At 37.0% G+C, this 12,144-nt stretch overlaps 1 protein-coding gene across 1 annotated transcript in view; it reads left to right on the top strand.

Annotated features, from left to right (window-relative positions):
* The window catches only part of LOC137403837 (uncharacterized), a 38,024-nt gene that overhangs the window by 21,083 nt on the left and 4,797 nt on the right, over positions 1–12,144 (top strand). Inside the window, exons 20-28 of the mRNA XM_068089946.1 lie at positions 361–490; positions 1,019–1,149; positions 3,860–3,997; positions 5,798–6,137; positions 6,443–6,492; positions 8,310–8,358; positions 8,672–8,769; positions 9,593–9,741; positions 11,019–11,187. Of these exons, the coding sequence (XP_067946047.1) occupies positions 361–490; positions 1,019–1,149; positions 3,860–3,997; positions 5,798–6,137; positions 6,443–6,492; positions 8,310–8,358; positions 8,672–8,769; positions 9,593–9,741; positions 11,019–11,187 (1,254 nt within the window). The remainder of the gene's footprint in view (positions 1–360; positions 491–1,018; positions 1,150–3,859; positions 3,998–5,797; positions 6,138–6,442; positions 6,493–8,309; positions 8,359–8,671; positions 8,770–9,592; positions 9,742–11,018; positions 11,188–12,144) is intronic.

The following is a 12,144-nucleotide window of genomic DNA, read 5'->3' as shown; positions in this document are numbered from 1 at the left end:
TTACGCGTCCAAATGACCTTACTAAGGAATAATTGTATGCATACTTATTACATCGGTTAAATTACACATGCTTAAAGCGCTTGCAAAAATGCTATTGGTTACTACTAACATGATTGGAGATCATGATTGATTGAGATCATTATGGGTAATGTAATGATTATAAGCACACTCATAAATACAAGCTGGTTTCAGATAGAGGATGGACAGGGCTCTCATTATAGTAAAGATTTAGATGAGCTCAAGTTACTAGCTTAAATTACTAAAATTCATTGGGTAATTATTTTATTCCAGGCATTCAACTAATATTTCTATATTATATAATTTCTATATTATATAACGTCTATATCATATAATTTTCAGGTCACTTCATGTTCTCTAACAAGCCCATCATAATGGCACAGTTCTCATACAGTGCCGGTGTAGATATGGAGAGCAGTTTAGGAGATCCGAGCATGTCCTTAGTTTCACCCATGTCAAGGTACCACAGCAGGTAGATATGCAGTCATGTCTAAGTACCACAGCAGGTAGATATTCAGTTATGTCTAAGTACCACAGTAGGTAAATATGCAGTTATGTCAAGGTACCACAGCAGGTAGATATGCAGTTATGTCAAGGTACCACAGCAGGTAGATATGCAGTTATGTCAAGGTACCACAGCAGGTAGACATGCAGTTATGTCAAAGTACCACAGCAGGCAGATATGCAGTCATGTCAAGGTACCACAGCAGGTAGATATGCAGTCATGTCAAGGTACCCCTGCAGGTAGATATGCAGGTATGTCAAGGTACTACAGCAGGTAGATATGCAGTCATACATGTAGTGAGCTGCTTATATCACTGTATATAAATCATATACTAGGGTCTCGTATGAACTTATAAATGTAACTGCTAGTTATTAGATTTATAATTTTGTTTATTTATCAGCAGCGAACAATATTTGATGTTTTGAACTTTTGACATTTATTGCTGCCTCTAATGGTTAGCCCTTCGTTTGACAGTCTATTCATCGTCTGCTTCAGATACCGGTTCACGCTGCCTGCCCAGGATCAGCTGGTGCATTCGGTGAGATTGGCTATTGAAGATCCCGAATATGAAGGTCTAAGACTAAATAACAAGCGCATCACTTCTAAGGATTGGCTGCCAGTTGCTGGTCTGTAACAAATCAGCATACATTTTTTGTATACCTCTTCGTCGTGCATCGTATTTCACGACGCTTCATCTTATGTTCTAGATTTTTAGAAAAGCTCCTAGAATAGAGCTAGAATAGCTTCTAGAATAGAGAAAGCATAATATTTTTATGCTGTATTATTTATCTTGAAGTGTTGACTGATGTTCTAAAAAAAGAATCAAGGAGATTGACCAACCAGAAGCTGAGATATAGCCAGCCAAACACAGGTCTACCAAAAAACATAAGTGTTTTGGTAGTCATCAATATATGACGTATGAAATCGACTTGTGTGCCATTGGTCAATTAAGTCAACTAATGCGCTCTCCTATAACAATCACGGCGTTTTAATTGGTTTAATCCCTAGAAGTATAGAACAATCAAATTGGGCCTAACAAACATTGCTCTGAGAATTCCGAACCAGTCCCTCTGACGTGTTGATTAGTTTTAGAATAAAATAATTACACGCATCTATTATTTCGCAACGTTCTGCTATCACTTTCTACAAATTATATTAGTTACATCATTTATTCTATACGCAGTTATATTATTATTTTGTATAATATGCATTATGATTATTATATTAATCATAAAAATAATCATAGATAAGATAATAGATCAATAGAAAAATCAAATCAAAAGTTATCGTTTTCTTTTCTAACAGCAAGAGCAGCACGGTCAAGTTATTCTTTTTAAGATTATGGCTGTAGTGAACTTACAGTCTGTTAATAGTGACGATAATCATGAAAATCAACTAAATGCTGCAGTAGATACACAATAGAAAAATGATGAATGAACAAAAATTCACATTCTCATTTCTTATTCTAAACGAAATCGCAGATGTCGCATATAGACTATACAAGCGCCGTTCGTTGAACAGAGGATCTTCGGAGCATATCCGTGGAGATCGAGTTAAAATTTGAAGCACAATAGTCAAAATCTGCTCTTCTGTTTTGAAAAATCACGGCGAGGGGTTGTGGGCAAATGCCTTTACCACACAATGTTTGCTTGATTTTCCTGAGAAACCAGAGCTAGTCTGTAAATTAATTACTATCGCGAGAAGCGTTTCACATCTCGTAGCCGAAACAATCATTATACGTAACGGCGGTAAGGGTGCACCCATTGAACTTAAAACCCCTAAAACCCCCCATTGAACTTAAAACCCCTTAAAGGGGTTTTAAGTTCAATGGGTGCACCACTCCGTAGCCTGTCTTGACAAGCTGTTGTTTTTGCGTAGTTGTCCCCCCCCCCGTCGAGCGACGAGCAACATCAGCTTGTCACAAGACGTACTGCACCTGATGCATCAGCTGCACTTATAGGGAGTTGTTCTCTTCCGTCTACGCGGCTTGGCCGCGATGTTATGTCGGTCACTCCATTAGTAATCATAACGGAATTTCACGCAAAAATTTATGTAGAAAAAAAACAAGATTACAACGTTTAACCAAAGACCAGTTTCTGTGATAAATTTTAGTAAAACTTAAAAATAAAATAAACTCAAAATAAAATCCATAAGAACAAATAAAACTGACTGATGCAAAAAATAGAAATAAAACTGACTGAGCGCACAAATAACAACATGTTTAGTCGCTGTTGTTGCCTAAGTTCTCCAAGTCTAATAAAGTTTACTGCAGAGAGGGGTCGCCAGTTAAACGTCCTTATCTTAATTTTTCTACATAAATTTTTGCGTGAAATCCATTATGATTACCAATGGAGCGACCGACATAACATCGCGGCCAAGCCGCGTAGACGGAAAAGAACAACTCCTTTAAAGTGCAGCCGATTCATCAGGTGCGGGGTACGTCTTGTGACAAGCTGTTGTTGCTCGCCGCTCGACGGGGGGACAACTACGCAAAACAACAGCTTGTCAAGACAGGCTAACCACTCCGGCACATGAACATTAAGTCGATTTTATACGTCACAGTTTTCGGGATTTTCGAAGGGTTTTCCTCTGATTCTTTATTAGGTAGACCTGTGTTTGGCTGGCTATATCTCAGCTTCTAGTGGGTCAATCTCCTTGATTCTTTTTTTAGAACATCAGTCAACACCTCAAGATAACTAATAAAGCATAATAATATTATGCTTTCTCTATTCTTTAAACATGTAACATATTAAATAAACTCGTGTAGTTACACAATAATTTTGTAAAATCTTTTTTATTTACTCTGAGAGAGATGATCACCTCAAAACCTTGTTTATATATTTGAATATTTGATCAAATAGAGTTATAGAGTTATTCTTTTGGAAAAAACTGCAGATTGCTAGAGAATGGTTAAATGGTTAAATCAACACGAATGATCACTTCTTATATTTTATGCGTTAGACTCACCTATCTTACAGTAGTATTGCGATAATATGAGCTTTTTTATCCAACATCTCAGATGGTTATGGACTTTGTTAATGTATTATGCAATAGCATCAGTAGTGACGTGTGAAAAGGTGCTAATCATGTGGAGTTGTCCCAACTTATAGGTCATTCTAACTGAGCCATCCTAGTATATCGAGTGATTATTCTAAAATGGTTTAAAGTTGCTACACAGCCACTAATTAACTTGTCTATTTTTACACCAGTCTTTAACTTTCTACAAGATCTTGCCTTATTCTCTGAAACGTTGGAGTAACATGTGCAGAAGTTACTTTCTCATGTATATACTGAAGTAGTTGAAATAGGATTCTCTAACTTTTTCCTCTCTTGCAGGTACTGCTCCACTAATTGTTATAGCGGCTCTCAAACTATTGCCTGGTGTGTACAGCTTGCACCATGAGAATCCTTCGATGACATTTTACCTTCACCTTTATGGAGCAGCGCCTCATCAAAGCTACAGTCATCTTGCTGGTACGATCCGTTTGACCTTAACCCATCAATATTATTGCATCAACTGTGTATATTTCTTTATTCGTTCATAGTGAGGCAGAAATGCTGGTGGTGAGTGTGTGTCACAGCAATCTACTCGTAGTTTCAGAGCTAACAGTGAGTTGCTCAAGGTAGGTAAAAGTAGCAACATTTTATGTAGGTTATAAGCTACCTGCTATCCATTAGAGAGAGTCATAAGTGCCTGATGCATCTTTCATTGTAATAATGAACTAGCAGTAAGCCTGGCAAAGCCCAGGATTTCTTTCATTTTAAATCAGACAGTCCAGCAGGTGGTAGTTTAACAGGCTGGTTCTCAAGAACCAGCCTGTTAAACACCTATATATATAGGTGCTGGATATATAACGCACTTGCTGGAGTTTGATAAACAATCTTTTTAGCGACTTGGTAGATGACACGAAGCTTATGCATGTGAAGTTTGGATGAAATCAGCCAAAAATGTGGAAATATCGTTTATGCCACACATATGCATGCGCACATATGCATGCACACATATGCACACACACATACGCACGCACACACGCACATGCACACACGCACATACACACACACGCACACATACGCATGCACTTATACGCATGCACACATACGCATGCACATGCACGCACACAAATGCACGCACACACACATATGCACACACACATATATATGCACGAACATATGCACACACACACATGCATGCATACATATGCATGCACACATGCATGCACACACATGCAAGCACACACCCACGCATATGCACGCACACACACACACACATAAGCACACACACATGCACGCACGAATGCAAGCGCACACATGTACACACGCGCGCGCACACACACACACACACACATGCACACACACATGCACACACACATACGCAATGACAAAATGGGCCTTATTAATATAGACAATAAACATTGTTAACAAATCTCAGATATAATTATGGATTATGCTAAGGCTTGCAAAGTGTCTAAGATGTTTAGTTTTTTTAATGTATTTACATAAGATGTAGGTTTTATGATGAAAACTCGTGCTAGTCTGTTATCTACTGCATATTAGGCCTAGCAGCAATCAAATCATGGTTTAGTTTGAAATTTTTTAAATACTATGTATACAAACTGAATACATGTATATGGCTGAGAAGAAAACCAAATCACCTTATGTAATATTTTATCTCATCCACATCTATTGTTATACATTCTATATGGCTCAATGTTTTAGGATGTCAGATTGTATTTATACTTTGTATTGGATGCCTAGAATTATGTGCTGTTTTCATAAGATCTGTAGATGGTTTGCATGCTGAACTGGTGTGAATCAAAACAGACCAAACTTTTTAATTAAGAGTAGATAGTAAATAGCTTTTATTGAGTTTCACATTCAGTCTGTATTTAGTGTTTCACTCAAATGCTTGACCGGTAAAGCCCATGTGAACAGCCAAGTCTGCTTGCATCTGTTTGTTTATGTATACAAATACTTGCTGCTCTGTTAGTCCAATCCTTGTATTGTATGTCAATGTCTTGAGAGAACTCGGCACACCTGAAGTCACAAATCACATTACAAGGGAAAAAACACTATGCTGCCCACCTCCCTTTTCAACCCCAATCTCCTCCCTTTTCAACCCAACCCCTCCCTATTCAACCCCTCATCGTACAATTGATTTGCTGAAACCTGAAAATGGATATATATGTTATTATTAGCAATTCTTCACGACATATCTTGCTACGGTGTCAAATGTGAGAAATAAAGACTTGTACCACATCCTTATTATTTTCAAAGGCAGCTGCAGTCATCTATTTGATTACAAGGATGGGGGTGGTAGTAACACAATTCTTGAATTCTCAACATTGGACATCAGCCACTCGAAACTGCACACTACTCCTATCTCTTCTGCTAGCTCAACCACGCCGATAACAACCCCTACTACAACTACCAGCACAACATCTACCACTACAACTACCACCACAACATCTACTACCACCACAACACCTACCACCACCACTACTACCACCACCACAACACCTGTCACTACTATTACTACTACAACAAAACCAACTACGGTACCTAATACTACAAAGGCACCCAAACGAACCCGTAGACATTCTCGCCGAAACAAAAAGTATACTTTTATATTACCATTAACTGTCTTATTCTCCTGAATTCTAATGTTCTAGGTTATACATTTCTCTCTTTGTGGTCATGTACTGCTGTGTGAATACTTTTCACTTATAAATATTTTTATACACTCATAAACTTCCATACTATTAGTACTACACCTCCATCATGTGACCTTTAAGCAAGTTCTTTAACTTAAATACTTGGATACTCTTATACAGAGAGAGAATGTGAGAATGGTGACCAGTCTCTAATCTGTTTCTGCTGCTGACTTGACTTGTCTGACACTTCATCTTATTTTTCTTCCAGAACCTCGACAGATCCTGATGTGGGGTCAAGCTCATCAGCAGCTCAGAGGGGTATGTTTAAGCCTTACGCCAATTTTGAGACTATTTGTTGAGTTTACAGATTCGCTGTATTTCTCCTTGTCTAGATATCTAATCTGTTAAAACTGTAGTCTGTGTTTAAAACTCACTACTCCTGTGTTAACTAATCATGATTGCTATTGCCACCAGCAACCACTAATGCGGTTGCTGGGGTTGAAAGTTTTAAGCTAAAACCTTGACAAAAGATCACAACAGCCACTTTTGTTAATTATTGTTGGAGCGAATATAGGGAAACAGTCATTCAATGATAGCCTAAACAAATTAAATAAGTCAGCAAGAGTAAAATCTTTTAAATTACATGTTGGAATTTTGTGAAAAATTTGTCTTTGTGAATAAAACTTTTTTGAAATCTCACAATCACTTTCTAAAAATATTGATAATATATATTTTTGAATGTATTGCCTCAGTATTAAGAACGTGTCAATAATGAAGTAGAAGTCTTCTGTTACTATTGTTCACTCTAACACACAGGGACTATCTATAGCAAGTGCAATAATTCACCAACTCTCAGAAGTGATTTATTGTTAATATCTGGTGTAGTTTACCGGTTAGAGTGGCTTTGTTCACTATCAAACTTCAACATATGAAGTTAATCCGTTGTAATATTTGCTTCATATACCAAACTCATTGTATAAGCCATCGTAGTAAAAAGAGGGTTCAGTATTACCTTACAGACACGTAGACGGAATTGTAAGCTTGGCAATGCATAAGTTCAGTTGTAGAGTGAGAGTAAAAATGCTTGTCATAATTTACTCTAACTTACCCTAACTTACTCTAACCTACTTTAACTTACCCTAACTTATATTAACTTGTACTAACTTACCCTAACTTACTCTAACTTGCCGTAGCTTACACTACTTACACTAACTTACACCAACTTACACTAACTTACGCTAACTTACACTAACTTACTCTAGCTTACACTAACTTACTCTAGCTTACACTAGATGTTGTTTAAATTAACTTAAATTAACTTAAATTGAGTTGTTTGCATACTATTATTGGTCCTTCATTAATCCGTCTGTCAAGCTGTTCGCTTTTTTGTCATTAAGTTTAGAGAATAAAGATTAGCACAATTATTTTGAATGTTAACAGCGCAGCTGATTAGCTCAGTTGATTAGTGCATCAGTTTAACAAGTTGAATATCATGGGTTCAAACCCCAGATTGGCCAATATTTTAGTTGTTTCTTTAATTGCATAAACAGAATTTTGTTATTGCTGTGATTGCAGTAAAAATTGGCCCGTTGCAAACAACCGCTATTGTAACACAAAAATGAAAGGTCTTGATATATCCATACTGCGCTTCACAATTTCTGACAATTTAACATTGATTTGAAAATCATTTTTTATTAACGATGAATCTGCGAGTCCCCTTGAACGAATCTCAAATAAAGTTGATTTCAAATAGTAGGAATTACAATAAAAAATAAAGGAATAAGAAGTTGTACATACTTACAATAAAAGTTTTAATCTGTTCAAGGAGGACAACTCCATTTATCAATTACAAAGGCTTATGAATAGAGAGAGCAGAAGCAATCATACACCTTGTTGATTATTAGAATTTTACCTTTTTTCAAGCAATGAAAACACATGAAAACTATTCTAGGCTAATACAATCATTACCTGATTTTAATGATTAAAAGATAGTATGTACAATGTACTTGCTGTATCTCTTTTCACTCACTCCAAATATGGCACTCCTTTTCCTCCTAGCTTGTGATCTATCCATTTAAAGATTTAGCTAATTTCTGTGAAGCTATCTTTAACATGTAGTTTAATAACTTTTGTAGAAACAAGTTCGACAGAGCCAGCGCTATCAACCCTACGCGTTACTACTACGTAAGTATTATCCCTATTACATTCATGACATATTTATGAAAGATTATATTATACTGTAATGCATATTCTATATAAGTGAAGTCTGGTGCATGTAAACATGTACGTATGAATGTAACCAATTGAACATTGTTGGAGTTTTGACCCTTGATAAGTTCAGGATAAACCCTGCCAATGCCAGTTCAGTGAGGATTAAGCACTGAGCTGGCTCATGTTGGTATAGAACTTGACTGCTACACGCCTGGGTCTAAGGAGTGGTTCACAATTCCCATCTTTCTAATCTTCGGCTTGTCATGTAATGTGTTGCTTTTTCTAGTGAGTACACCAACAACAAATCAACCAATAGCATCAACAGCACAATACATCCAACTCTTCCTCTAGGAGCCATTACCAGCCGCTTCTGGCTCGCTATGAGTATGTACCTCCACTTATTATCATCTATTTCAGTGAGAAATGTTGTTCAGCTAGTTCATCAAGCCTCATCATTGTCACCCTTTGCACTGTTTTCTTTGGAATGGTAGTTTTTGTTTAGGCTCTCATCAGGATAATATATGCATATTATTTTACACTCAAATTTTTGTCTGTTCAGCCATCTTGCTGTCTGTTCAGTCACCTTGTTGTCTGTTCAGTCACTTTGTTGTCTGTTCAGCCACCTTGTTGTCTGCTCAGCCACCTTGTTGTCTGTTCAGCCACCTTGTTGTCTTTTCAGCCACCTTGTTGTCTGTTCAGCCACCTTGTTGTCTGTTCAGCCACCTTGTTGTCTGTTCAGCCACCCTGTTGTCTGTTCAGCCACCTTGTTATCTGCTCAGCCACCTTGTTGTCTGTTCAGCCACCTTGTTGTCTGTTCAGCCACCTTGTTGTCTGTTCAGCCACCTTGTTGTCTGTTCAGCCACCTTGTTGTCTGTTCAGCCACCCTGTTGTCTGTTCAGCCACCTTGTTATCTGCTCAGCCACCTTGTTGTCTGTTCAGCCACCTTGTTGTCTGTTCAGCCACCTTGTTGTCTGTTCAGCCACCTTGTTGTCTGTTCAGCCACCTTGTTGTCTGTTCAGCCACCTTGTTGTCTGTTCAGAAATACTGTTCTATGTCCTGTCAGTGTCGTCTGGTCTGTCATAGTGGTGTCTGTCCAGCCATAGTGGTGTCTGTCCAGCCATAGAGCTGTCTGTCCAGCCATAGAGCTGTCTGTCCAGCTATAGTACTATCTACACTTGTTAATTGTTTTCTCTTGTTTTGCAATCAGCTGTGGAGGCTGATGAGAAGTTCATCAAGACTGTACAGATAGCACTAGAGACGAGGCTACTGGAGTTATATTTATCAGCACTGCAGATTCGAGGAGTGAAGGTAGACAGAATGAGAAGATTCGCAAGTAATGGCCCCTATCAATTGCAGGTCTGCACCAGTTCTGGCTTTTATGTCGCTCTCGATTTTTCCATGCACAGGCTAGGGTACAAGTTGTTACAGGTACAGCTTACAGATACAAGACTAGGTATAAGTTGTTATAGATATAGTGTACAGATACGAGACTAGGTACAAGTTGTTATAGATATAGTGTACAGATACGAGACTGGGTACAAGTTGTTATAGATATAGTGTACAGATATGAGACTGGGTATACGCCGTTGCATTATCCCACCTACTCTAATCACTATTTAGGAGACATTTACTGCTGTTATATGTTACCTACCGCCTTAGTATACAGTTAATGATGCAAAAATTTATGTAAAAGTCATCAATAATAGTTGTTTGCTAGTTTTAATATGAATCAAAGTTATTTACATTGTTTTCAAGAAAAACATGTTTCAGAGTTCAAACAAATTACTTTTCGACATGTCTCTTGAATGAACTGGAAACAAAAACCAAAGGCATGAGTGTCTAGTTTATCTTGCTATATACCGAAGGCCTGTGTATTGATTTAAACTAACCAACTCCCCTTCCTCTGCAGTGTTTAGAATTTGCTTTAAATGGCATCATTGAACTTAAATTGAGTTGTATGTATATTATTATTGGCCATTCATCAATCCGTTCGTTGAGCTGTTCGTTTTGTTTTCTGTCATAAAGTTCATATAATAAAAATTGGCACAATTGTTCTGAATGTTTATAACTTGGCCAATTAGCTCAATTTGTTAGAGCGTCAGTCTAATAAGCTGAATGTCATGGGTTCAAGGCCAATATTTTAGTTGTATCTTTGGATCATCAATCTAATAAGCATTGGACAGCGTACAACATTTGTATCATTGCTATCTTATCGGCTAACTCTATTAGTAGTGAGTGTACTTTCTCCCTTTTTAACATCATCACAGATGATCTGCTTACATTACACTTTTTCAATCAGTTAATGATTTTATGCTGGCAACACCAAGACTGCGGCCTTGAAATTTAAAAACTATGACCTTTCACCTCTTGCAGTAGGTGAATGTTGGCCAATGTGTTTACCAAACGTCAAACCTAGACCCTACCCTCTAAACTAGGAGAAGATTTTTAGAATGCTCTATTAAAAAACTTCTGTTAATTTATCACTCAGTATAGCCAATGAAGCTGGGTTTGATAACTTGAATATTTGTATCGTTATGGTGAGACATTGCCATGATACAGTAGCAAGCTATTTTTATATAGTAATAGGACAGCTGCTGACTAAAATGCAATATTTCCATCTATGTTCATTTTAGATTGTCACCTGCAAAGAAGTGAATGAACAATATTGTGACTTGATATTCTACTTAACCTTCAATGAAAGAGAGCTGGATCCAGATGCAACAGAGAGAATATATTCACGATTAACTACCAACTATTTGATCTCAAACATACATGAAGTGGTTGTCTACTCTCACATCAGAGGTGCGCGTTCCTAAAACATGTTTTCCCAATCTGTTGTCTGACACCATTTTCTGTGTTCATAACCCATAAATTATCTAAGACCTTTTATCGCATCTGCAAACTATTGTTATGATATTTTGTGGCTCATGATTATTCTTTTATGATTTACTCTTCAAGGGTTACAAGTGACTTTTTATATCAACCTTTCTCAAATGTTTATGAAAGGGTTTCATTTTGTTCTAATTTCAAATTATTTGCTCCACTTCAGCCCCACTTCAGTTGCACTAATTTGAATTGGATTTAAAAATGAATGTTGATTATAGGAAATGATGGTGACTCGGTAGTATATTTTTCTGGAATAGATAATGAAAACCTAAGCTTAGCGTAAACAGGTCTAAAATAGGTGTCTGAAATCATGTCATTTGGCTCAACTTGCCCAGCAGCAATGTTGTGGAAGGTAACAGTGTAACCATTGTAGTTCTTAACAAAGCACTATTTACTATTAAACTAGTTAAAAAATTAAAAAAGAATCAAGGGTCAAAACGAAAACTACATGTAGAATTGTATTTAGTCAGGCTTTCATGTATTTCACGTTACATAACAAGAATAGCCACCTGATATATACTGATATAGTCATAATCACTTTGTGATAGTGACTATCACATAGTGATAGTCATTTTATATATAGTGATAGTCACCTTATGTATAGTGATAGTCACCTTATGTATAGTGATAGTCACCTCATATATATTGATAGTCACCTCATGTATAGTCATAGTCACCTCATGTATAGTCATGGTCACCTTATGTATAGTGATAGTCACCTTATGCATAATCATAGCCACTTTATGTATAGTCATAGTCACCTTATATATAGTCATAGTCACCTTATGTATAGTCATAGTCACCTTATGTATAGTGATAGTCACCTTATGCATAATCATAGTCACCTTATGTATAGTCATAGTCACCTTATGT

This window comes from Watersipora subatra, chromosome 1 (assembly GCF_963576615.1).
Source record: "Watersipora subatra chromosome 1, tzWatSuba1.1, whole genome shotgun sequence".
NCBI classification, from domain to species: domain Eukaryota; kingdom Metazoa; phylum Bryozoa; class Gymnolaemata; order Cheilostomatida; family Watersiporidae; genus Watersipora; species Watersipora subatra.
This window is presented reverse-complemented; position numbering and strand designations above follow the sequence as displayed.